This window comes from Sceloporus undulatus, chromosome 1 (assembly GCF_019175285.1).
Source record: "Sceloporus undulatus isolate JIND9_A2432 ecotype Alabama chromosome 1, SceUnd_v1.1, whole genome shotgun sequence".
Taxonomy (NCBI): Eukaryota; Metazoa; Chordata; class Lepidosauria; order Squamata; family Phrynosomatidae; genus Sceloporus; species Sceloporus undulatus.
Genome location: NC_056522.1, coordinates 52541276 through 52567411, shown reverse-complemented (window position 1 = coordinate 52567411; position 26136 = coordinate 52541276). Strand labels below are relative to the sequence as shown.

The 26136-nt window shown below is 40.5% G+C and overlaps 1 protein-coding gene across 1 annotated transcript; it reads right to left on the bottom strand.

The window, feature by feature from the left end:
• Nucleotides 1–837: 837 nt before the first annotated feature.
• LOC121915421 (potassium channel subfamily K member 16-like) lies at nt 838–24958 on the bottom strand. Its single transcript, XM_042439679.1, has 5 exons — nt 24549–24958; nt 13408–13522; nt 12661–12827; nt 8597–8762; nt 838–3135 (listed from the first exon to the last, which is right to left on the bottom strand). The coding sequence occupies exons 1-5, from the start codon at nt 24759–24761 to the stop codon at nt 2912–2914; spliced, it is 885 nt and encodes a 294-aa protein (XP_042295613.1). The 5' UTR covers nt 24762–24958; the 3' UTR covers nt 838–2911.
• Nucleotides 24959–26136: the final 1178 nt, after the last annotated feature.

Sequence of the window (26136 nt, the reverse complement as noted above, 5' to 3'; positions counted from 1 at the left end):
GATAGAATCAGGAGCATTGGGCTTCCTGTTTTGCCTCCCCATGTGGTGAGGAAGGTGTACATCTTTAGAAGAGCAGTTTGGCATGTCTTCTTCATGTTACCTTGAGCACATTAAAATCATCTGATTTTGGACTGTAAATGAGATCAGACCTAGAGAGTACCTGGTATGGAACATCACCAAATAATACCAGGGATCTTCAGGATGGACTAGGAAAGAGTTGTTACTATTGCAGAAGGATCATCTCTCAGCTGCCACAGTTTACATTGCTAAACCAAGTGGGTACTAATGAAAGTGGTTACAGCATATTCCACAGGAGGCAGGTGTGATAGTAATAGCAAAAATGTGATGACAGAGTACAAGAATCAGTTCCAAACTACCTACATATATACTGTATAAAACAAATTTAAGTCATTTAAACAAGTGATAGATCAGGTCAGTGAGTTCAGTGTTCATAGCAACTGTGAATTGTTTTTCCAGTCTCAATAAAGATTGGGGACAAGATGTTTTTGTTTGTTTGTTTTTAGAGTGATTCCATTTTCCAGCTACCAAATGGTGTACATCAAGTTGCATGAGGGAGAAGAATATATTTTGCTTTGTTGATCCCTGTATAAAGCAGTTTTCAGTATCTGTAAAACATGGTCCAGGAGAAGGAGACGGTGGTGCTACACTAGGTGACATGCAAGTCAAATGTGGATGTTTTTCAATGGATTATGTCAAGGCAAAGGCATAGGAGTGGGGATGGACAATAGAATAGGATAGAAAGGCATCTTTATTAGAAATAACACATTAGAACAACTTTATTTCATAGGTGAAGGAACATTCTAGAAATGGCCACCACAAAAATAATGCATTGAGCTGTGTAGCATAACATTAAAACTTTATCAAGTTCTTTAAATTTATTTTGGCCCACAGAGAGACCTTGTAGGCCACATAAGTGGATAGAGTCACTCTATTCATGGCATGCTGCCCCCCTCCTGTGCTTTCCAGAAACTCTGTGCACATTCTCTCACAGTCATCTTCAAGTACACACATATCATACTTGATTCTCTCTTTTTCTCATTCACACACTGCTCTCCTCCTTGCAGTTGGGGAAACTGGGGGAAGAGTAAAGAGACACAGTCATGGTGTCCAGGGATTCCCTTCAAGTCCATAGCTCAATTGGGATCTACTCTCCTGTCCCTTGTCCCTTCGCAAAAGGGTTGAGTATTTGGGAAGGGGCCATATCAGAGGCCTCAGAGGCCAGATAAGGAGTGCTGATGGGTAAAATTTGGCTCATGAGCCAGAAGCTCTCCATTGGTCATCCAGATGAAGTATTCTATAAATTAATATAGACTGTGCGTCAAATCCGATTTTAACAACTCTGCTGTGCTATATACATATACATATACAGGAAGAGAGAAAAACTGTAATTACTGAGATGTCTAGACATGTCTCACAAATGTTGTTTTCCTTTATTATACAAATTAATTTGTTAATCTACAAATGAGATGTGTAATCCAGGGACTATAGTTGTGATGGTTATGTCTCCCAGTGTCCTAAAATAGATGCATTTCAGAAAAATACTGTCTTCAGGAATAAAATTATGTGAAAATCAGGAACTAGCTGCCTATGGCTTAACCTAAGGTTCTGGAGGTATTCAGTTTTATCTTTTGTTACATTAGAAAAACTCATGACTATTACTTTTATGGAAAATATCTTGAGGAAAGTACAGACTGTCTCTTAAGAAACTGGGTTTTTTTTCCCGTATCCTTTGGCAGGAATCTTTAGGAAGAGGTTTAAAGAGTGATTTTTAGGCGCATTCTCTGGGGAAATAAAAACAAGCCAAACTTGTTGCTAGTTTTGGACATGCCAACAAACCCATTCAGCTTTCAACCAATTCACTTGGGGCAGGGGGGAGAGGGGCTTTAAACATTGATTGTCTTGCAGTGCCAGAATCTTCTAGATGCATTCGGATTCTTGAATCCATACCAGTTTCATTTCTGACAGGGTTACAGAATGGAGATTGTGCTTGCATCCTTTGTTGAAGGTTGTTGCTTGGAGGGGTAATTCTAATCCTTTTGAACATTCTAGATCATTCAGCAACATTTGATATTGTTCATCGTTAGGAATTGTAGGTGTAATGCTCAAATATTGATGGATGAATAGTTACAATTGCAAAGGGTGGTTTGGTTGATAATGGCAGAGACTCTATGTTACTTGGCTCAGCCCATTTAGGAGATAGCTAAAGGTGGTGATATGAATTGGCTGAATTCCATCAGAAGCGTTCCCTTTACTGTTCTGCAAAGGTTCAGCTGTTCTCAGTGGCCTTGCTCATACCTCTTTTGGTGGTAGTAAAAAATAATAAGTTAATTAATCCATTATTGAGGTCTGAGGACTTGGAACTATGACCTGCCTGTAATTTCCTTCACAGTTGGTGCCGAGAATGTATAAAACTTGTTCTACCACAAAGCAGAAAGGTTTAAGAGGATTCAGACAAGAGTTTACTTTGAGCAAAATAGGGAAATAGACAGAGGGGATAGTTTCTTACTTCTCTTCATACCAAGTTAGGAGGAAAAACTGATCTCTGCAAACAGAGTTTGACCATGCGGATGGTGCATTTTACTCTTGGAGGAGAAAGTGATGTTCAGTAGCCTCAAGGTCAATCTGAACCATAAGAGACAATCTTATCTAAGATGATATTTGCTGAAAGAACTGGTTGTGTTGGAAACATGCAACAACTACACTTTAAGTTCATCTTCCTTCAAAGGCTTCGTTTAGTTGTTTTCTGTACAGTATTAGAGATTGTTTTCTGGTTAAAAGTTTCTCTTCCCCTTGTATGATGCTATATGTCTTACCCACAAACCTTGCTTTGCAGACATAAGGAGGGTAGCACAGCAGTTCTCTTTTCACGTTGGCATTCCGTTAATCACCCTCAGCTGGGGATATGGATCCTGTGGGGATCAGGATTATCATCTGTTTTGGCAACAGCTGTCTGTCCAGCACCAGTGTCATGTTTTTGCCAGTTGAGCTGTAGGAATTTTTCCATCACATTAGCTCCCAGATTGAAGATCAGAGCAAGCCAGGCTAAGCCAAAAATAATCCATATTGCTGCCAGGCTTCTATACACTGAGATATAGTGTTTGTTTGGATCAGTGCCTAGGAGAAAATAAAAATCCCAGCAAGACACATGGGTTAGTTTTTGATTCCCTCTGATCTGAAGGAAAATATCATAGGACCAACATAATACATACATATATCACTGATTTCCCATCTGCAAACCACAAAAAATGAGAACTGATATTCTACCTTATTTCTGATTAAATGGGCTACAATCTTGATAGTTCATGCTATAATAGATTTAGTTTTGTTAAAGGGACCACAGGGCCTTTCCTACCATGTATGTGAATCTGTTCATGTATTTATAAATTAGAAGCAGTGGGACATTCTCCAAACTATTTTTTTTATCTGAAACCCCTAGGCTTCTTTTCCTGCTTGTGTGTAGGATAGTGAAGCTTAGCAGAGGAGGGTTCTTCCTTTTCCAAAGTGTGTATGGCCTGCGTGCACATGCCTATCCTGTTTTCACTTGGTTGGCACAGGACTGCATGTCTTTTGGCCCTTGGGCCTGCATGGGTGCTATCTTGAAGCCTCCCATATACACATGCACAGGCATACACAAACACCAGTCACTATTTGCAACAGGGAAATAGTGGTTTTTAAATAAAGTTCACTTTTAGTGAGGGAATGGAGAGCTACTCCTACTCCTGCAGTCCTGATACAGACTGCTGTTTCTTGCCATAATCATTAAATTGGTAGTGAACTGCGGTCAGGGGAGAGAATTAAGCAACTGGAGAGTGTATGGGAGGGAATTGGATATAAGGAGTTCCATGAAGCCTCCGGTGTATATGCATGCACAAATATGTGCAGTGAAGACTGTATGTATTCTTAGGGCTATAATCTCTGTCAACTTTCCCAGCCTGGACTTGCTATCCTTAGGTGAGATCCTATATCCGTAGTGACGAACCTATGGCAGGCATACCCTCTCTGGCACACGAAGCCATTTTGGAGGGCACATGGAGAGATGGAGGGTGGGAGAAGAGGAGAAACATGTGTGCCTGTTCTTCCCCTGCCCTCCCATGCCTTTAGCTGCCTCTATGGAGACAGCTAAAGGCCCAGGAGATGGGGGGGGGGACAGGTGCATGTACTTGTTCCTCCTTGCTACATGTGCTCCTGGGCCTTCAGCTGCCTTCCTAGAGACAGCTAAGTCCTGCCCCCCTGGAAGTCTCCTCCCCTTGAACACATTTGTTTTGGGGTACTTGGTCCCTAAAAGGTTCACCATCATTGTCCTATATAATTACAACATAGCCTAAATAACCATCACTGGAGTTGTATCCTGCTTGCATTACACTGTCTCTGTACTGGATAACACTGTAGCACAATGTATCTGGATCACTCTGACACCCTCCTTGTGCAATTGCAAAATGCAATGTGCTGTGCATCAGTACATGTACTGCACTGTGACCTTCAGGCTTCATTATAGAATGAGTAGAGTCCCATCCACATCCTGTATACCCTGCTTGATGCAGGCTGGTATATGTTCCACATGCAGACCTCTAGTTCCATCCTTGTCAGCTGGATAAGGCCTTTGCACTGTGCACAGTGTTGATAAAAACACTCTGTATGGATAACACAACCAACCATGTGTTAGAAGATTTTTGTATTCTCTTTCCCTCTCCTTATAGATAGGTATTTCCTGCATACAACCCCCCCCCCCCTCTTTCAAACTAACTATGTGATTTAGGTCACTCCCCCTTTGGGACTAACAGACATTCTCTTGCAAAGATTTTCAACTGAACTGCATGTTTTCCATCTTTCTCCTCTCTCAACTTTCTTTGGAAAGATGGTGAGATAAATATTTCTTTTTACCTAAACTGTTCATTAGCTACATTAGGATATAGCTTTTATGTAAATATAGATTAAAGCCGTTAATAATCTTTTTGTTTGAATTACAAGTTACTTGGGTTTTTGGAGTCAGTCTCAGTTCATACGGAAGCATAGTTAGACAAGAGCACATTTCTGCTACGCTGCTGATTTAAAGCTAGACCCTAACAGGCTTGACCTTGATATTCCTTATCAAAGGCTGAAGCATTAGGAAACTTAGGCGGGATACAGACCGCCCAAAAAGGACGGTCTCCCGACACCCTGGTTTGCTGCACGAAGGAGCCGCAGCGGACAAACCATGCGGCTCACTTGCGCAGCAAAAAGAACCTACAAAAAGCGGGTTCTTTTACGGCACGATTGTGATGCTGCAGTGCACCAATGGCGCACTCACAGCGTCACAATGACGCCAGGATGTGCGGACACTAGGCGTCCGTCATGTCAAAATGGCAGCACCCATGTGTACAGGGCACCACCATTTTGACACCCTCGTCACGTGCGAGGGGCATCTGAAAGCACCGCCCCTCGCACGTCACGACGGCGCCCCATAGGGCCCGTCTGTAAAGCACCTAAAATTACCCTAAACCATGTCACTAACAGCATCCTGGCCTTCGTGTTATCACTGCCATCATAGAGAGGATCCACATGGAACTGCTCCCATGCCTAGGAAGCAGTTCATTATCCCTAAGCCTTGATTAAAAACAATACAAAACTGTTAAGAGCATTTATTTGTTTAATGAAGTACTTGCAGAGTTACCTTTGGGGAAAATAAATCCCAAAATCCCTCAGCAAATAAAGCCACTGGCTGAGTGATTCTAGGAAGTTGTGGTCCAAAAAGTAACATTTCTAAGCTCTGATTTAGGCCAGCGTTGTTTTATCTCATTGCAGCAGCTCTCCACAGGCTTCTTCATCACCTGTTCACTATTCCATCTAGCTGGGATCTTTTATATGCAAAGCCTGCATGTTGCCACTGAGATTTGGTCCTTCCTGCAGTGGTTGACGAGAAAGCAGTATGTGGAGTGCATGTAATTTCAAACTGGTCCTTGAGCTGAATGCAGAAAAAGAGCATTGGGGGTAGCTCTGTGAGACATTTTCACATGTTGCTAGCTCAGCATTAATGTGAACTAGGAATGCATGAAGCAGTGCTTTTAAAAGGAAGAGGAGGGGGACTGAAACTGAAATATATGCCCCAAACAAACTTACTTGTACAGTACATGGAACTTTTGTCTGTAAAGTGTAACTCACTGCAGTTCCTTATTGGAGTTGGAATAGGAGTTGCAGCGTGGATGTTTGATGTGAAAGTGGATGGGGAAGATCTACTGCAGTGAGATGAAACTTTTTTATCATGAATAGTCCCTTCTGAATGCAGAATGCATTCCTTTTCCTCCAAAGCAGATAAAAAGAGGAACAAGAAACAGTTGTTTTTGTTTGTTTCCAGGGAGGAACAAAAGGGAAGATCACATTACTTTTGTTTTTTAAAAGACATAATTTTGTGTTTTCGTTTGAGCAAGAGTCTATAAAAATATATTTTTAAAAAAGACCTAATCTGCAGTTTCCCCCTGTCATGCTTGGATACCCCATGATTAGACTGAGCCACCAGGGTGTCAATTTGGAAGAAAAGTGGCAAATAGAATGAAATAAAATAGTGCATTGAGCGGTCTTGGCTCATATTACCACCTTAAACAGCTTCAAAAAAGCTGTTAAGATAGATCTCTTCTGGCAGGCCTTTCCTGAATAGATACCCAGCCACTAAAAAGAAAACTTAAATGTTGACCCCTGATTTTGCTATAGTCACTGTCTATTTGTTGTTGCTGTTATGATTTTAAGTATGTTTTTAAACTACAAATAGTTTAATTGTATTTTAATGGGGTGGGTTGGATTGGGGATTATGTTTGGAATGTATATTTTAATGTTGTAAGCCGCCCCGGTTGCATTGCGCAGAGGGGCAGGATAAATTATTATTATTGTTGTTGTTGTTGTTGCTGCTGCTGCTGCACAGGATTTTGCACATTTCCTCATGGGATGGGCATGGGGAACCAACCAATCACTCTTTCCTTGTCTTGGGCAGATGTGAAAGGATCAGTAGCATATTTTTTGCATGGCTTGTGGGGTCTGGCCATAACAGGGGTACATCTGCAGTGCAAAACTAATGCAATTTGACAGTGCTTTAATGGCCATGTCTCAATTCTGTGGAATTCTGGGATTTGTAGTTTGCTGTGGCACCAGAACTCTCTGACAAGGAAGGCTAAATATCTCCTAAAACTACAAACCCCAGAATTCCACAGCATTGAGCTATGTATGTTAGTTAATGTGGTGTCAAAATGCATTAGTTTTGCACTGCAGATGCAGCCTAAAATACTCATATGGTTCTTCCCAACCACTGTTTGTCACAGTGGTGTGGCATGGAGGGAGGAAGGCAAATGAGAGCATTGGCCCATTAAGTAAGAATTCAGCCCTTCCTACAAAACGTTCCTTAAGTTCCCATATTTCTAGCATAGTAGGAATTCAAAACGCCATTTGACCATTGAGAAATACAGTCTATGCATCCCAAGAAAAGCAGCAGGCAAAGTTAGCATGGGAGTGCAAACACTGCAAATACAGTTGGTCCTCCTTATCCACTGATTTTTATACACGGATTCAAGCATCCACAGCTTGAAAATATTCAAAAAAAGTATAAATTCCAAGTATCAAACCTTGATTTTCCCATTTTATATAAGAGACACCATTTTGCTATGCCATTGTATTTAATGAGACTTGAGCATCCACAGATTTTGTTATTCACAGAGGTTCCTGGAACCAGACTCTAGCAGATAACAAGGGCCCGCTGTATACAGAGTCTTGGTGTGAACAATTTTCAGTGTCTCACTCTCTTCAATGCTAGAAATTTTGGGACTGAATGAGAATTTCATGGAAGGAAATGTATACTTTGGGGGACAATACTTTCATTTTGCCTCTTTGTAGCTACACCCCTGGATCACACCCTGCCTGTGTGTCTCATATACAGTTATTATCAGCACTGTGCTCAGCATGAAAACTTCATAGAAGCTTCCTTCTGGTCAATACTGGAAATGGAATGTTGAGCTATATGGATTTTTGACCACCACAAGTTTTTCTCAGTTAAGTTTGGAGATTCAGGATAATGCATAAATAGGGCAAATTCTTTCATCCAATCAGGAAACAGGTAGGGAAGTCCTGCTAGCATTATGCTGCCTAGTGTGGATTTGTTACTGTCACCAGTGATAAGGAGTTTCAGATGTTGCTACAATAGCTATCAGTCATACTTTTGGGCTATTATTAAATGCATGTTGAGGATGGTTGAACTATATAATAGTTTAAGTAAGATCTGATGGCCCCTTACTTAGCTGTTAACAGTGACTTAATGAGTGACTGAATGAATATAAAAGTGATGGCAAATTGCAGCCCTCCAGATCTTGTTGCAGCTCCCAGCATTCCTTACCATTGGCTATGTTGGAGCTGCTGGGAATCGCAATCAAACAACTTTTGAACTGTTGTTGTTCAGCCAACCTGGAAAAAAAATGTGTGCAGTTCTGTGTCGTAGACTCAGCGGGGATGTTACATCTACTGATTTCACTAAGATAATATCCATAAGTCCTAATTAAGATTTATTGGAAGCAGGGATGCTCTCAAAGTCTGAAATTAGTAACACTAATCTTTCCATTACCTACTACATAGTCTCCAAATCCAATGGTGCTGAGGGTGATGAAAGTAAAGTAGAAGCCTTCTCCGTAACTCCAGCCTTCCACATAACTGAAGATCATTGGGGGGAAAATCAGAAAAAGCAAAGTGCCAGCCATCAGAAACAGTCCCATTGTCAGAATCTGAATCACCTGAGGAACAAAAGGAGGGAAATGGCAGCTCATTAGCACTGTGTTTCTGCTTAAGATAACTTGATCTGTCTGATGAGATTCAGAGTGCATCCAAATCCTTGCTACCTTACGTCTGCCTTCAAAGTGCAGGCTGGAAAAGTAAAAACTAGAACCTATGAATGAAGGAGACACATCTCAAGATACTCTAAAATGATGTTTGATTGTTAAGAAGCCTGATGAGTTTTGGCCCATAAATACTGAAGAAAGACTCAAAAGATTTATCATTCTGAGGCCCATTACAAACAGGCACCCTAGGACGGACTCAGTCCGTGCTAGGGTTAGAAAGGGGCGTCTCTTCCAGACGCCCCTAACCCTAGCATGGACTGAGTCCGTAACAAATGGCGGTGGCCGTTCCACACGGCCGCCGCCATTTTGAAGTAACGGACGCTCTGCGTCCACACATTGCGTGGCGGAAGTGATGCCACGTGTGCGCAACTAGAGCCGCGTGGCGTCTCTTCCAGGCCACAAGAAGGAGTGAGATTTTCGCACTCCTTCTTTGCTGCGTACAGGAACCGCGCCGTTTGGCTGCTGCAGTTCCTGGATGCAGCAACTGGCGGCGGCAGCAGACCGCCGCATTTCAGCGGTCTGTAACCCGCCACAATACACCAGACTTTTTAACAACATAGTATCACTATATAGCATCTTGACATATGTCTCTTTCATTTGTGGATTGCAAGCTCTGACTTACAAAAACAACCTCTGTATATCAGATTTCCATGTAAATTATTGGCGACTGTGATACACCATTTTATAAGCTGTTACATAGCCAGCAAAATGACCCTCACAGAACCAAAATGAAGAATGAAAAGAGGGTCTCTTCCTCTGAACCTAGGCCCTATACAGACCAGAACTTTGTGCTGGCCCGTGGGCAAAGTTAGGGCACAGCGTCTGCATGCTGGACACCCTAACCCTGCCTCCAGAGCGCCATTTTGGCATGTGCCGGTCCACACGGTGCGTGCCATCATGACACCCTCCAGTGCTGCATGCACATGATGCAGCACTGAAGGGGCCTTATAAAGCCACTCCACTGCAGCTATGGTGCCCCTTGGAGGGCGCATAAAGGAGCCACTTTTTGCAGCTCCTTTTTGTGCTCTCCAGAGGCTGGATTGGGGCTGCGGCATGAGGTTGTAAAGGGAAAGCTGCAGACTGCCCCTTTCGGGAGGTCTGTATAGCCCCTTAGATGTTTCAGTTGTATCTAGACTAGAGCATCATTAAGCACATTAGCATAGAAAATGTTATTCTAGCCATATCCTGATGGTTAAATTTTCACTTGCTCTTTCTTGGTGTTGCAGTCTTAATGGCATGATTATATGTACTCTTCCACAGATTCTTATCCATCATGAACAGCCTGGATCACATACCTGAGGTTAAAGTGAGATAATGAAACAAATGCCAACATCATATAACAGAATGGTTAAGAGAAAAAGAACCAAGAAGGTTTGTCCAGAGATTGCCAAAATGGGGAGTGGAATTCAAGAACTGATAGAGAAAAATCAAGTAACAAGCTTGGTAAGGCTCTTGGCAACATACACAGTTGTTAATTTGGAGCAGAAGATGGAGGCCCAGTAAAGGTTTAAAAAAAGGTAAAGGACATGAATATCTAGTCATAACCAACTGTAGGGGGCGGTGCTCATCTTCTAAGCCAAAGAGCCAGGGTTGTCTGAGGACTGCTGTGGTGGTCATGGGGCCAGCATGACTGCACCAAATGGTGTTACCTTTCTACTTCAGTGGGAATCTATCATTTGCATGCTTTCGAACTGCTAGGTTGGCAGAAGCTGGGACTAGTGACAGGAGCTCACCCATCATGCAGCACTCGGGCCTTGAACTGCCAACCTTCTGATCTTCTGATCAACAGAATTGGCATCTTAACCACTAAGCCACCACATCCCCTGGGGGCCCAAGCCTGCCATAAAAAAAAATCTTATGGAAGTTCAAAGATTAGAAAAATATTCAACAGGATTGCTCATACAATCAATACCAGTAACATTTGTGTGCAGTTCTTTGATAATGGGCTAGGGCAGCCAGGATCAAAAGACCTGTAAATTTAATGTCATGGAGAAGAGCAAGTTGTCATGCATGTTTTATTTGTTGAAATTCTTTCTTCTATGCAGCTGTTAAAGGTGATGGACTCATGTTATCTTTTGCATCTGACTGCACTTTCTGGGAGGCAACTCCTACAAGTTCAAGGTCTGCAATTCCCATAAACTTTGGTTGGTCGGAACTTTTCCTCTTACTAAATCAAAAGAAAAGATGAAAAACCTGTTGGTGGGAAATACTCATTGTGCTGTTTCCTCCAAAGCACATCCTTAAACCTAGAAAACACATTGTACAAAGAAGTGCCATGAATCATCTATAGAATTTTTAGGAATAGTGCTCTGTGACATTTAAGTCTTACAACTTTGTTCTGCCATTTCAAAACACGATGCTCACTGAGAAATTAACCCTGTACACTTATAGCAGAGGTAGGCAAAATGTGGCCTGTGAATCACATGCGCCCTTGAAACCCCTCACCAGTACTTTAAAGCCCCTTAACCCCAATTTTTAAAACAATTGGCATGATTTTGGGCTATTTTTGCAGAATGCCCCCTGAGATGCATGGAAACTCACAGAAATGCTTCCACTCCATCCTCACAAGCATCACACAAACCAATGCTACTCCCCAAATACTTCTGTTTTCCTCTGCAGTTCTTCTCAAAATAGCAAGAGACAGTGACCTGTCAATGGAAACAGAGGTATTTTGATTTGCTAAGGAGGTGTGGACTGTGGAGGGTGGTTCTGGGGAAGGGAAGAATTGGCCCCTGGCCCTCATACAGTTGTCCACCTGTAACATATAATGTTTTTCAGAAATACATCCCATTGAGTTCAGTGGTGATTGTTGTTATTGTTATGTGCCTTCAAGTCATCTACAGATTCTGGTGACCCTAAGGCAAATCTATCACAGGGTTGTTGTTTTTTTGGCATAATTTGTTCAGACGGGGTTTGACTTTTTTTTGCCTCAGAGGCTGAGAGAATGTGACTTGTCCAATATCACCCAGTGGGCTTCCATGGTGAAGTGGGGATTCAAACTCTTGTCCCCAGTGTCCTAGTTCAATACTCAAACCATTACACTATGATGGCTTTCTCAGCAGTGTTTACTCCCAGGTAAGTAGGTGTGGTATTGCAGCCCAAGCACCAAATGCAAAAAAAACCCTGTGTGGGTGGTGTAAGTACCCTGTCCTGTAATTCAGCAGGTTTTGTAAAATAATTTGTAAACTACACAGACTAGTCCTTTTCCAGCATCCACTACCCATATCCCCTATTCAGTGAATGTGTGAAATGGGTGTGATGAATCTACATTCTTCCCTCCATGTTTCATAGAAATGCTTTGAAAAAGAAAATGGTCAAGTATTTGGAGACATCAGAAATCTGCATCTCTATGTATTCCAGGTGGATTCGTCCCTTTCACTCCTCACCTTTCCCCATGAAGCAGCCTTATGTCAAACACATATATGCAGGAATCACCTGAATCATCAACCCCTCCCAGACAATTGTTTGGTCAGTTTCATTTTCCCTCTGGGCCCTGCTCAGTACCCCGGTCTTTGAGATTTATGTATTTATTTATTCTTGAGTGATTGATTAATTTGCACTGTCTGATTATTATAGTTGGTCTCCTGGAGCTTCATAACTCTTTATAGGTTGTTACTGCCCTTCTGAGGTCCAAAACTGGTCAAAGACCATCATATGCCAGGACTCAGGAGGGGACACAAAAAACATATAAATTTGGAATGAGTCGGTGACATTCCTATGTGAGTAAAGATGATGGATGAAAATCATATTGGAAAGAAAATGGAAACATAAAATAATAAATGAGAAACTATACCCGAGCTCGACCTGGCTTGTGGAACCATCTCTCCAGATTGATTAGATGAGCACTGAGCCCTTTCCCCAGCTGGTTGAGAAATGCCAGATTAAGAGGCACACCAAACAATGCATAAAATACACAGAACACCTGCCCAGGCACTGTGCTGGGGGCCAGGTTCCCATAACCTGTAAGGAAGATAGAAAGAAAAGAATCATATCATTTGCTATACCTCTCTAAATAACCATATCAGATTTATGCCCACATGTGTCTGATAGCCAATCTATATTTTATAATACATCATATTCTTCTATAGTGGGAGACTACCCTTGTTTTGTAACACATGCTATTGATGAGGCCACAATTCCTTCACAGTTTGATTTGTTACTTGTTGAAATGAAGGATACTAAAAATATGTTACTTTGGCAGATTCATGCTTTATCTTCATATGGCAGGCAATTTGAAACTACTGTGAATGTGTAAAAAAAAAAAAAACCCAAAAGTTAAACATGCAAAAATTATGTTTCCCCCCATTCTGCCTGTCTAGATAATTAATCATGGAAAAGGTACATGTACAAATGGGTGTTGGTTGAATATATGGCTTTTTAAATGCACCTTTCAACATCCCAGACTGTTCTGACGTTGATTTGCCATGAGTACTTTGTACCATCAGTCATGCATGATTCATCTTTTTACTGGAAATATTGTGGAAGCCCAAAAAGGAACATTTCCCAGAAAAAAGAAAAGAAAAGAAACAGTTCACCTTACCTATGGTGGTGACAACAGTTCCCGCAAAGAAGAAGCTATTGCTGAAATCCCAATTGCTGGGATTGGTAGAATTTCCTTCAGGGTTGACACCTTTCTCCCAGGCCTCCATAATGACCTGAAGTAGAAACATCGTTGAAGAGAAAGAAGGATTCAGCCTGTGTTGGATGGGATTACAGTCTTCTTGAATGCACACATTCACAGGTTTAGGTGAATTCCTGGATTTGACCCTGAACTTGGATGGCGAGCTTCCATGGTGGTCAGGAGTATGTTTGTGTAGTTAGGCTTAGTGCCCTAACTGCACCAACTCTTGAACTTGTCAGATCTGGTCATGATGGCATATGACTAGCTACATCCCATTTGGGCTACTGTAACATGTTATAGGTTAGATTTCTATGATTATGCATTAGCTACAATCTGTTTGCCTTAATTGCATCCTGTTTGGATTAGCATAACATGTTCTGATTTCTGTGCGTGGATGTGAAAGCTATACAGTGAAGAAAACAAACGGGAGGAGAACACACTGAAATGTGGTGCTGAAGAAGAATTCTCCATAACCATGGACTGTTAAAATGACCAATAAATGACACAGTATGACTCATTTGGGGGGGAAAAAATCACCCAGTAATGGTTGGTAAAGTGGGAGGCAGTAGGAAAAGAAGAGAACTGTACCAGAAGTGGATAGACTCAACTAAAGAAGCAATGGCACTGCCTTGCGAGTGTTCTGAAACTTCACTTGGTCAAGAATGTTGTGGCCATATGTTGAGCAGTTACCCAGAATATGCAACTCCCTTATTATGATAGCTTGAATCCTACTGGTCTGCTTCTAGGCAAAATTCAAAATGCTGGCTGTGTCCTGGAAAGCCCTATAAATCTTGTGGCTGGGCTATTTGAAAAACTGTGTTCTCCATTACGAGTCTGCTCAGCTTTTAAGATCTTGTGAGGTGGGCCTTCTCTTTGTTCTGTCATTTTCAGAAGCATGTTTGATGGGGATACAAGAGAAGATTTTCTCAGTGGCAGCTACCAGGCTTTGGACTTTCCAGGTGAGGAAAGCTATGGCTCCTACCCTGTTTCTTTTGAGAAGCTGACCTAGTGTTCCTGAAAGGTCATGGATCTCTCAAAAACATGCTATCTCCAGATATGAAAGTATGAGGAACACAAAATACAGCACAGGGTATTCTGGATGTTCTGACACAGGGGCCAGACCAATGGTAGTTGGAAGGGCTTTTCATCAGCTGCTGGGCCAAAGCATGATGAAGATGTGCCTGGCTGCTCTTCTCCCCTTTAAAAGCTATAGCAGTGTCACTTGAAACATGAACAGCTTTCACCAGTTGCTGGGGCAAGGGATGATGGTGCTATCTAGATTGTGTATGCCTAGATTATATAGGCCAATAGAAGAAGATGCATACTCAGTGCCAAAATGGATTTAGTGAGAGCTGAGAAAACAATCCTGACAATCACTTATATTTCATTATGTTCTAAATACTCGATAGCCTGAATTTATGGGTGTAAATCCTAAACTAAAGTGGTCTGGTGGTCTGAGTGTTGGATTAGGATTCTGGGAGACAAGGGCTCAATTCCCTGCTTGGCTATGGAAACCCACTCGGTGACCTTGGGCAGGTCACACTCTTTTAGCCTCAGAGGAAGGTAGTGGCAACCCCCCTTCTGAACCAATCTTGCCAAGCAAACCTCATGATAGGTTGGTCTTAAGGTCACCCTAAATTAGAAATTATTTGTAGGCACAGCAGCAAGGACTGGAGCATGGCTTTGGTGTGGCTTCTGGCCTCTTACAATGCTTGCATCATTTAAACAGCATACCTCCAAAGTGACCTGAAGCAGCTTTATTTTGGCCTGTCTGTATGGGTGCTTTGAGAATCCAGAATAGGATTCTTTTGGATATAGTCTGTCCCAACAAAAATCTCATAAATTGCAAGATTTTTTCCCCACGCTCCTGCTTGCATTTCCAATGTCTGAACACAGTGGGTTGAATCTAGTGGTGGTTTTTCAATCATAGAAGAGTTTTTGATCTAGCCAAATGTTCTGTAAATGGAAAGGGGTAACAGTCCTTGCCCAGCCTTTTCCCATGTACATTGCTCTAATCTGCTCCAAAGGATTGGGGGGATCTCCAGAACAGGGTGTGTTGTAATGCAGGGAGTGATAGAGGAAAGAGAGAACTGTTGAAATTGCCGCCACCCTTGAAAGATCCTCCACTGGTTGAAGGCCCTTGCATTCACACAACTTCTTTCAGAAATGGATGATCATTTTGATTCAACCCAGTAATTTAGTTGGTAAAAAAGAATAAGATCTTGATGAAGACTGAACAGGGTAGTCAGCAGCACTTCTTGAGCCAGAGAAAGATTTCAAAATGGTGAGAGCTTGATGCCAACTTGTCTCTTTGGACTCATACACAGATAAATGTTAATTTGTGTTTTTAAGGAAACAAAATGGACGTGTTTCAACTGAACTGGACAACTGCTGTTTAGCTGATTGCTAAACATGGTTTGTGCCTTTCTTTTCTTTGAATCTAGTCTAATAGACTGACGCAGTTGACTGTTTTTTTTAAAAAAAAAATCTCTCAAATTTGTAATCAAGCATTCCAGTGCTGTGTTCTGTCTGAGCCAAATTTGGCATGGCTCAAGGGCCAAGAAAAAGTACTCACTCATGGAAACATTTGATTAAATAGTTTAAAAATTGTAAGTGGGTCAATTCAACAGACATGCTGGAGATGGTCATCCTTTTCAAGTTAAGGATACTGGATGAGAGTTTTGGAAGGGGGTGTATGTTATCTCAAGCTAAGGAGCTCAATAGCATGAAGCCAAGGATGGTGATGGAGATCCCTATCGCCTGGCATTAGTGCATTCCAGGGACCAGTCAGGGCCTGTAACAAAGCAGTCTGTTTCCTGCAAGTGAACAACTAGAATGAGATATTTATGGTAGGCAAAACAGGGGAATTCCATAATGGACTGCATTAAGAAGTAAAATGGGTGTTTTTTTGGTTTTTGGGTTGCATTTGTGGTTTGTATTTTTCTTTTTATTTATTTTTGTCTTTCCCTTTCTGGTTAGGCTGCACAGTCACCAGACTCAACCTCCTGTCCTGCTTTCGTTGGAGTTGTGTTCTCACTTTCTTTGTCTGGTTTGACTGTTTGCTCTCTCTGTCTCTGTCCCTCCCACCCTCTCCCCTCCTGCTTAGCAAATGAGTATACTTGCTATTTTCCTTTTGATTTTTTTTTTGCCTTTCCCTTGAAAAACAAAACTCTTCTCTACACTGTAGAGATATTCCAGTTTGACGCCACTTCAGGTGCTGTGGCTCCATCCTATGGAATAGTTTTATAATGTCTTTAGCCTTCTCTGCCAAAGAGGGCTAGTACCTTAGAAAACGACAAATCGAAGGATTCTGGAGTCTGGAACCATGGCAGTTAAAATTGTATTTTTACAATGTATAAAGGATCTTGCTACTTCAAATGAGTTTAGGCTTCAAGGGCTAGATGAACTGCATTGCTAGGTACTGAACACTTTCTGTAATGTGAAGTCGAAGGCTTTCATGGCTGGCATCCATTGTTTTTTGTGGGGATTTTGGGCTATGTAGCCATGTTCTGGAAGAGTTTATTCCTGATGTTTCACTTGCATCTTTAGCTGGCAACTTCAGAGAATGGTGGCATGGAGGTGTGTGGGGTATATATACTGTGTGACCCTTGGTTTGGCGGGGCGGGGGGGGGGAGAATGATTTACATTTTAATCTGTGTTAGCCCTGTTGGTGAATGGCCAGGCCTCAGGGTGGGAGGAATATACGAGAAGGCTTTGTGTCTATTTAATTAGTGATCCATTGTCTGCTGGGAAACCTCCTGACCCTGGGTGATGTTCATTTGCATGTGCTGAGTCTTGATTTCGGTGTTTTTCAGGACTGGTAGCCAAACTTTGTTTACTTTCAGGGTTTCTTCTTTCCTGTTGAAGTTGTCCACGTGTTTATGGATTTCAATGGCTTCCATGTACATTCTGACTTGATAGTTAATGGCATGGTCCAGAATTTCAGTGTTTTCAAACAGTGTTTTATGTCCATGGAGCTTATTGCACACACTTTTGTCTTGGTTCTGGGCACGGGTAGGGGATACGTGTGGCTGAGCGAAAAAAGAGTTTGTTACCGTGTGTTTTTTTTTACTTACTTTACTTACTTTATGATCAAATTAAAATAAACAATAACTTTAACAACCACTATATAAGGAGATCGCTCTTAAGAATCTGGCTTAAATATAAACCTTTCTTTGTGACGAAAATACCTACCTGGGCTTCGATCAACGAGGCTTTCTTCAGGAGAGAAAGGATGAAAGGTGTGGAGTGGATGAGCTATAAAGACATATTGATACTAGACAAAGCGACTTATAAAATTAAAGATATGGAGGAACTTTCACAGGAAGGTTTTAATGTTAACTGGTTCCTATATAGGCAAATTGTAGAGAGATTCAAATTAGACAATAAAAAATATCAAATAGAAAAAAGAAGATACAGAATTTGGGAAAATTATGAGAATAGAAACAACACATATTATTGCTAAATTATACAAGCTGTTACTCAAAATAGAATTAGAAGATGAATCTGTTAAACAATTCATGATAAAATGGGCCCAAGACTTAAAAACACCAATAATGTTGGAAGAGTGGGAAAAGAATTGGAAGACGAGATTAAAATACACAGTATGCGCTGAGGTAAAGGAGAACTATCTGAAAATGCAATACAGATGGTATATAACACCTGAAAAATTGAATAAGATTGATAAACAAAACAGAAATGAGTGTTGGAACTGTAAAGAGAAGAAGGCAAATTATTTTCATATGTGGTGGTGATGCAAAAAAATAAAAAAAAATTTGGAGTCAAATTCACAAAGAACTAGAGATATTACTAAATTCAAAAATGGGATTTGAGCCTAAATTTTTCCTATTGGGGATGGTGAATGATTCCAAGTTAGAAAAGGATTACGGGAAAATTATCTTTTATATGATTACGGCCGCCAGAATGGTTATTGCAAGAAAATGGAAGAGTAAAGAACCCCTACTAATTAAGGACTGGTATATGAAAGTACTTGACATGATACAGGCTGACAAACTTACAAATATTTTGAAAGATGGCGGAGAAGCAAGATGGGAAGATATATGGGCACCTATTATAGATCTATGTAAAGAACAAATAAAGAAAACATCAAATTAGCTCAGGAAACGGAACTAGAGACTGTAATCAATGTCATATAAACATTTAATCCTATAAGGTGTTCGCTAATCTGATTAGTAGAGTCAACATTTAGAATTACATAAGTCTGTGATGGTTCATGTAGGAAATAATAGTACCTATTAAATATGGGATGTACGGAAAAGAACTTTGTGATAACCAATATTGAAAAATACTGAACCTAGTCGGATTTAAGTACAAAATATGGATACATCGTTTCTAGGTAGTAGTTTAAGAGTATACGCTTAGGAAAGTAATTAGAACATAAAAGGATTTGTTAAGAAAGATCATAGTTAACAGATTTCTTCAATTTGAGAGAGGGGAAGGAATTTTAATGTGTAGTGGTATCTGTTTGTTATTTGTTTTGAATTGTATTTAGATATTTATACTGTATGCTTGTAAATGTTTTTTTCTTTCTTTTCCTTTCTGTTGATGTTGTATTTGTGTATTTGTGTATTTGTACATTTTGTTGATTTTTTTTCTTTTTTTTAACCAATAAAAAATTTATTAAAAAAAAAAAGAGTTTGTTGCATGCTAAATTGTCAGCAAGGCAACCCCATGGCAAAACCAACCCTAACTCATCCCTGAGCTGGGCTGAGGTGTGTGAATTTTGCTCAGGCAGAAAGCAAAATTCACTCACCTCGCCCAGCTTGGTGATGGGTTAGGGTTGCCATGGCATGGGGACACCTTGCTGACAGTTTAGTATGTGATAAACTCTATTTTCACTCAGCCATGCATGTTCCCTGCCCATGCCCAGAACCGAGACAAAAGTGTGTGTGATAAGCTCCCAGGATGGTTTATAACATGTTTTGCTACTGCAAAATTTTCTGGCTGACCCAGTCTGCAGATGCAAACCACAGATACAGGTGAAACATCAGAAATAAGCTCTTCCAGAACATGGACACATAGCCTGAAAAACGCACAGAAATACTTTCTGAAATCTTTGAGAATTCTGGATTAATAGGTGAGGTGCTGGAGGATGGGAGGTGGGGAAATGTTCCTCTATTCAGAAAAGGAAACAATGTGCATCAAGGAAGCTACAGACTAGTCAGCCTGACCTCAATACCAGACAAACTGATACAGTGATTATACACTTGAAAATAAAGCATTCATTACTACAAGTAAACATGGGCTTATATTCCCCTCTTTTTGGGGGGAGTTGGGTTGGAGTTACTATTTTTTTTTTTTTTTTGTAGATCATAGGAATCCTGTAAACATTTTATGTCTTGATTTGAAGAAATCTGCTTTCAAATTTTTTCTATAATACTCTTATTTACATAGTAGCATAATGTGGTTGCGACAATACTACAGTTATGTGGATACATAGCTGGTTGAACAACCGTACTCACTGAATGCTAATTAATTGCTCAGCATCCTCTTGGAGGGATGTCATGAGTGGAGTGTCATAAGACTGTGACATGGGCCCTATACTGTTCAATATTTTTTTTTATAAATGGACTGGATGAAAGGGAGCTGATCAGATTTGCAGGTAACACGTTTTTGGAGGTATAGCCAACACCATAGAAGAGAGAACTATGATTTAAAAAGATCTTGTTTTTACAAGATTGAAAAAATTACCAAGGAATATGGGCAAACACTGTGATGCACTAGTTAAGAAACACAATACAGTACAATCTTGGGCTGTACCAAGAGAAACACAGTGTCCAGGTCACAGAAAGTAGTAATTATTCTGCATTATTCAGGCTCTGAATGTCCAATTCTGCATGATATATTTTGAGAAAAGCATATTTACAAAAGCTCGGACTGGTGAAGGATCTGAAACCATATAAGGTATGTGTTTAATGTGGAAAAGGGAACAATAAGGGGAAACTTTATAGTGATCTGAATGGCTGTTATTCAGAAGATGGAGCAGAGCTGACACAAAGGGCAAGACTAGAACCAATAGGCAGAAATGACACTGTAGAAGATTATAGCTTAAAAACTGGAGAAACCTCCTACAGATCTATTTGTCAGGGCAACAAACTGCTTAGAGAGGTGGTCAACACTCCTTTCCTAGAGGTATTTAAGCCAAGTTAGTGGACCATCTAATAGGGATGTCAGATCTGCAGCTTCCGAGTGAAGTTCTAGCAGTTTTAAGTTACAGGAGGGTAGATTTTGATTCAACATTAGAAGGAACATCTTGACATGGAGAGTGGTTTGGCAATGGAACCAATTGCTTAGAGAGGTACTCAAAGAGTCTGGACAGCTCCCTGTTGAAGATGCTTTAAGTTCAAGATCCTGCAGAGAGCAGGGAGTTGGACCTTATAGCCCCTGGGGCCCCTTCCAGATCTATGATTCTATGGATAAATGTCTTGAGTTTGAGCAGGGGCTTAGTATGTCTGGGCTTCTTGCAGCCACACCAGGAAAGATTAGCAGGCCATGCTGATCAACCAAGGATCCAACTTCATTTAAAAGAAATGCATATCTGTCTCCCACTTTGACAGACCAAAATCCAGAAGAATGGGTGCCCTTAGCCTTGTGCTCTTACATCCTAATAGAGTTTGCTGCCAGGCCACTGCTACAAAGCACATGTGCTGGGAAAAATTCCATGAAACTAATGAATTTGATAGAAGTTTTGTCTTTCAGTTGTCAGTTGATCGTGGACTGGGTCCTGGAAGGTAAACATTAATTCTCCAAGCTTTGCTACATAGCTCATTCCTCATTTTTGGGAGTTATAGAAAACAAAATAGACTATATAACCTTTACATTGTCAGCTTGCTCTTTTGAAAGAACTTCCCTAGCACCAGGATATACAAGAAACAGAGATGCAAGCATTTTTGGGGCTAGCACATTGAAGCCATGTTGCATTTTTCCTTCACCGTTGGTCTAGATGACCCCCAAATACTTTCCAGCTCCATGACTGGTTGATTTTATTGAGGACTGTTGATTTCTTTTTATTGGCAAGTTTGAGATATTTAAATGCTCTTGACATAACTGAAATGTTGGTGCCCCCTAGTGCCTTTCCCCAGTGCACACAGTACTAGAGAAAACCTGCTGATCTACACAGCATGCTTTGTCTAGCTATACCATAAATCTGAGTTTCTCTTTAGTGCTACTTTTTAGCACTAATCTGACTCTGCTGAATGTTTGGTTATGCAGCAGAAAACACTCTGTTCCAGAGGCTGAACTACATAATTTGGCTTTGGATAAAAGTATACAAAGGGTTTCCTTTAAAAATGTAGTGCACGGGAAAGATATTAACACTTTGCAGGTTGATTAATGTGTGCAATGCAAAACCTCTGGTTTGAAATAAGTTCTCAAATGAATAACAGAAAAGCTTTTAAAATCGTTTCAAGGGTTGTTGTCTGCTTTCAAGTCATTTCTGACTTATGGCAACCCTAAAGCCAGGGGGTTTCTTGGCACAATTTGTTCAGAGGGGGTTTGCCTTTTTCTTCATCTGAGGCTGAGAGAGTGTGATTTGTCCAAGGTGATTCAGTGGGTTTCCATGGCTGAATTGGGGATTCAAACCCTGGCCTCCAGAGTTTCAGGGTCTCAACAACAACAACTATGTTGGTCTGGCTGAATCTGTTTTTTAAAAACATTTGTGTTTAGGTTATATCTCAGCCTACATTTTGGTTGTATGCCTCAAGTACCATTTTTGACAGAAAGTAGGGATATAAATTGAGTTTGTTAATTTTTACAATTCTCCATTGTTTTAGTTGCTCTCCAAGGTAGTTGTCAGAGATAGCGTCAAAGTGCTTTAGTAACCCAAACTGAAAGCAGGAAGGCACAAGCTTTTTTTCTCCTGAGAGAGCAGATACTTACTGAGGATTGAGATACGTTTGGGATCAGGATTGTATCCATTGACCCTGCCCTTAATCTGTACATTTTTGATAGGTGTTCTGTAAATGTCTTGCATTTGGGCTTCTCTGTATCATCTTTATTCTGTTTTTGTTTTGTTTTTGTTTTTGCAGGTTATAGCTAGTTTTAGAGAGCCTACATATGTGAAGCTTGTATGTGTCTGGAGTCAGTTCACAAATACCATTAAATGCATGCAGATTGTTGGTGGCACTAATAGGTGTGACTGAGATAGAGCTAAAAAGTCCCCATTTAAAAGGAACTCATTCTCCTTATTCACCACAATATTTAAATAACTCATTGTTATTAACTCATTTCCGTTCCAAGAAAACAATTTATTGAGTTATTTGTTATTTTGTTGTGGGGAAGAGTTTAGGTAGGATTAATCAAAGAATGACATGCAGTTTGAAAAAAAAATAACTCACATTGCTTTTTAAAGGGCTGCATAAAATAACTTGAAAGGGGAACCAGAAAAGGCTGCATATTACACCCAAAAACATAGAATAACTTAATAAATTATTTTACTTCTGAAATGTAGCTTCATTATTCCTTCCTTACCAAACCTCAGCAACTTCTGAGCTCTCGTCTGTGATGCTCCTTCTTCCATGCTTTCAGTTTATTTGCCATGTTACATGAAGAGGTCTACATTTTCATTAGTTTAAGGGTTTCCAGCCATCGTTATTACACCAATGAATGAACTTGTGTGTAGGACTAAAAGTTTTGTAGGTAGCCATTATCTAAAAGCTTATCTAAAAGCTGAGGTGTCTGGGGGCCATTGTGTAGATGTGCCTCAATCACATTTTTGCTTTTCCTTAATATTCCTGCAACCTGCTTTTAAGTGATAGTAGTACTTGGCAGCACATGGTCTGAGTGGTAAGGTGGAGTGTTTCATCTCACCACTGTGGAAAATAGGCATCCCCTCTGTTCACACCTTGTGCTGCCAGTAGACTATATGACAATACCCTGTCTATTCAGAATGGATAATGGAGAGAGAAATGTTATTTAAAATCAAGCTTCCATTAGTCATCCTTGATGTTATTTTTCTTGGGAATAAACATGCTAATGCACTGTCGTGTGGGATAATGAGAGTGTCTCTTTCTCTCTGAATTTACAATAATATGACAAATTTGCAAAACAGCAAGACATGTTTGCAGATAGCCTTACAATTCTTCACAAAGGAAAATAAAACCAGCTGCTTCTAGATGCGTCTGCATTGTATGAGAATACTCAGTTTCTAGATAATTAGCGATAAAGTACATGATTTATTGGACTCTAATAATGCAATATATAATAAATTGTATTTATTCATCAAATGCTGCAAGATTGTGACAAAAGCCCTATTCAGGCATTCAAGAAATGTGCATAAGAAATGCTTGAGAAAGAGGCTCATGCTTCCCTTACCTTGACCTCTTCATGTGGGAGTTACTTTCTGAAGAGGAGAGCATTCATTAGCTATGGGAACTCTCAACTGCATGAAAAGCCTTCCAGGTTAAAGGGGCTTTCTTCTTCATAGTCACCCTATACATATAAAAGGCAATGGAAAGCCATGAGGATGGTCTGCAGTGCCTCCTCTCTTCTTGCCTGTCTTTGCATTTTCTGAATGCTTAAATAGGGCTATTGACAGACCATGCCTTCTAGATGTCCCAACAGCAACAAATGTTCTTCCTGGGGATAGGTGGGTGACAGAAAGAACCATATTTTCCCACCAAGAAAATACTGAAAGTTGAATGCTGGGAAATTACAGGATTCACCAAGCAGACAAAACACAAACATGTACATGCTGGTCAATAAAATAGAGTATGGAGAATGGCCTCTGCCTTAATAAAATATCTTCTGAACAGTAATCTTTATATTTATGGGATTAAAAAATGGAGAATTAGCAGGAAATAATTATTTTAAGAACTATGCCTAGATCTTAAACAGACCTTGAGAAAACGAAGAGGAGAATTTCCCCTTGGTTTTCTTTCACTATTTCAGGTCTGTGGCCCAGGCCCCCTCTAGAATGGGCTGGAAAGTGAGTAGTGGACAAAGACCAACCCCTGGCCCAAACCAATATATCCATCCCTCCTCTTAAATTGCATAATTCAGATGCCCACTACACTGGGTTCCTGGATTCCCATTACTCTTACCTGTACAAACTGCTCCAGGGCTTGCCGATCCAAGCATGTGTAGTTTTGCAGGAACTTGAGCTTCTCAATTTGGAACTGGTCTCGAGTTTTGGTTTCTGCCTGCTTTTCCAGCAGATGAAACACTGCAGCTCCCAAGAGGAGGTAAAAGAGATACCCCAGCACTAAGGTCAGAGTCCAGTTGAGTGGCCGGTTGCACACCATAAAGTGGGGCATGGCTGTTGGTGGTCAGGCAGAGCCAACCTAGTTGATCTGAGCGCTCACTGAGTTAATGTTCCTGTTCAGAGAAGCAAGGAAAAATCACAGGGTCGTATTTTCAGCACACACTACTAAGGTTCTGTTTAAACAGTTTTATGAGCATCAAGAGTGGACAACAGGAGACTAATGCAAACAGATGTCACCCCCACCTCTTTATATTTTCACAACTGAGTACCTACTGTTACACCTGATGGGGCACTTTGTCATCTAAAGTCATTCGCATCATTTTGGGTGAAAGTGACAGAAAGAAATTTCTTTAAAGTACTCTTGGAGTGGGTATTTCAGTTTTCTTGATAGGTAACTGGGATGGACTTACCTAAGTTAAACATATTGGTGGCATAGCTAGTAATAAACAGTGGGCGATATAATGTGCAGTATTTTGCTGTGGCAGCTAGATAATGGTACAAGAATACTCTGTGATCTTTCTATTTATGGAAGCTTCCTCTAAGCAAATATTGAATGTTTCCTAGAATCAGTAGCCATGGCCTATGACATAAGAGAGATGGAGAATTATTTTTTGCACAAGTGCTGAAGTTCACAAGCCTCCTATATTTAGTCTGATTATTAATTACATAAAAGACACCTTTATCAAATTCACTGTTGGTTCTTGAGATGCATGCATTCTTACTTGCAACAAAGGGTACATTTTGACCAGAACCTCCTGTCTTTCTACTTCCCATATCTTGGTTGCCTTTACAGTGCAAGTGTGTTCTAAAAGGGTTCTTTATTAACTAGGATAATTTCATATACTTGCCTTGAAGGGATGTTTTTAATTAAAAGAAAGAGACAGAGAATTGGTGTTAATGTGAGAAATTGTCTCATGTGACAAAAATATGTAGTAAGTACTCAATAAGTACTCAATATTTTTTAAAAAAGTTGTTTCATTCCATTTTAAATCAGTGCCATGTTCTGCTCATCAAGCACATGCTATTGTTTAAATTACTGTTATTTAAAGTGTTCAAATATTTCAACACCATCTTGCAAGGAAAGCCTCATCTGCTAGTAAAGTAGATTTGTTTAATCTTGGGAAATTTAGGGGCGAAGAAATATTAAACTAGTACAATATTAATGCATCACTCATTAAAAGAATAAAATGCAAGCAAAAAGATAAGAGTACATATTAACACAGATAAAAACAGTACATAATGGGCTCATACAGAGAGATATCTTGCTTCAGATAACCTGGGCCCATCTATATAGGGCTTTATAGGTCCAAACTAGCATTGTGAACGGTGACCATAAAAAGACAGGCAACCAGTGCAGCTGTTGCAACAGGGGAGTTGTATGCTCCCTGTAGTGGGCTCCACTTAACAACCTGGGTCCAGCTCTTTGT

What these genes read in the sequence shown, in the direction of transcription:
- LOC121915421 (XM_042439679.1), bottom strand. Translation starts at nt 24,761, where the DNA reads ATGCCCCACTTTATGGTGTGCAACCGGCCACTCAACTGGACTCTGACC. An exon ending in CCCTGGAGCAGTTTGTACAG is followed by an intron (nt 13,523 to 24,548) that starts GTAAGAGTAATG and finishes TTTCTACTTCAG; the next exon opens with GTCATTATGGAGGCCTGGGA. An exon ending in AACTGTTGTCACCACCATAG is followed by an intron (nt 12,828 to 13,407) that starts GTAAGGTGAACT and finishes TCTTCCTTACAG; the next exon opens with GTTATGGGAACCTGGCCCCC.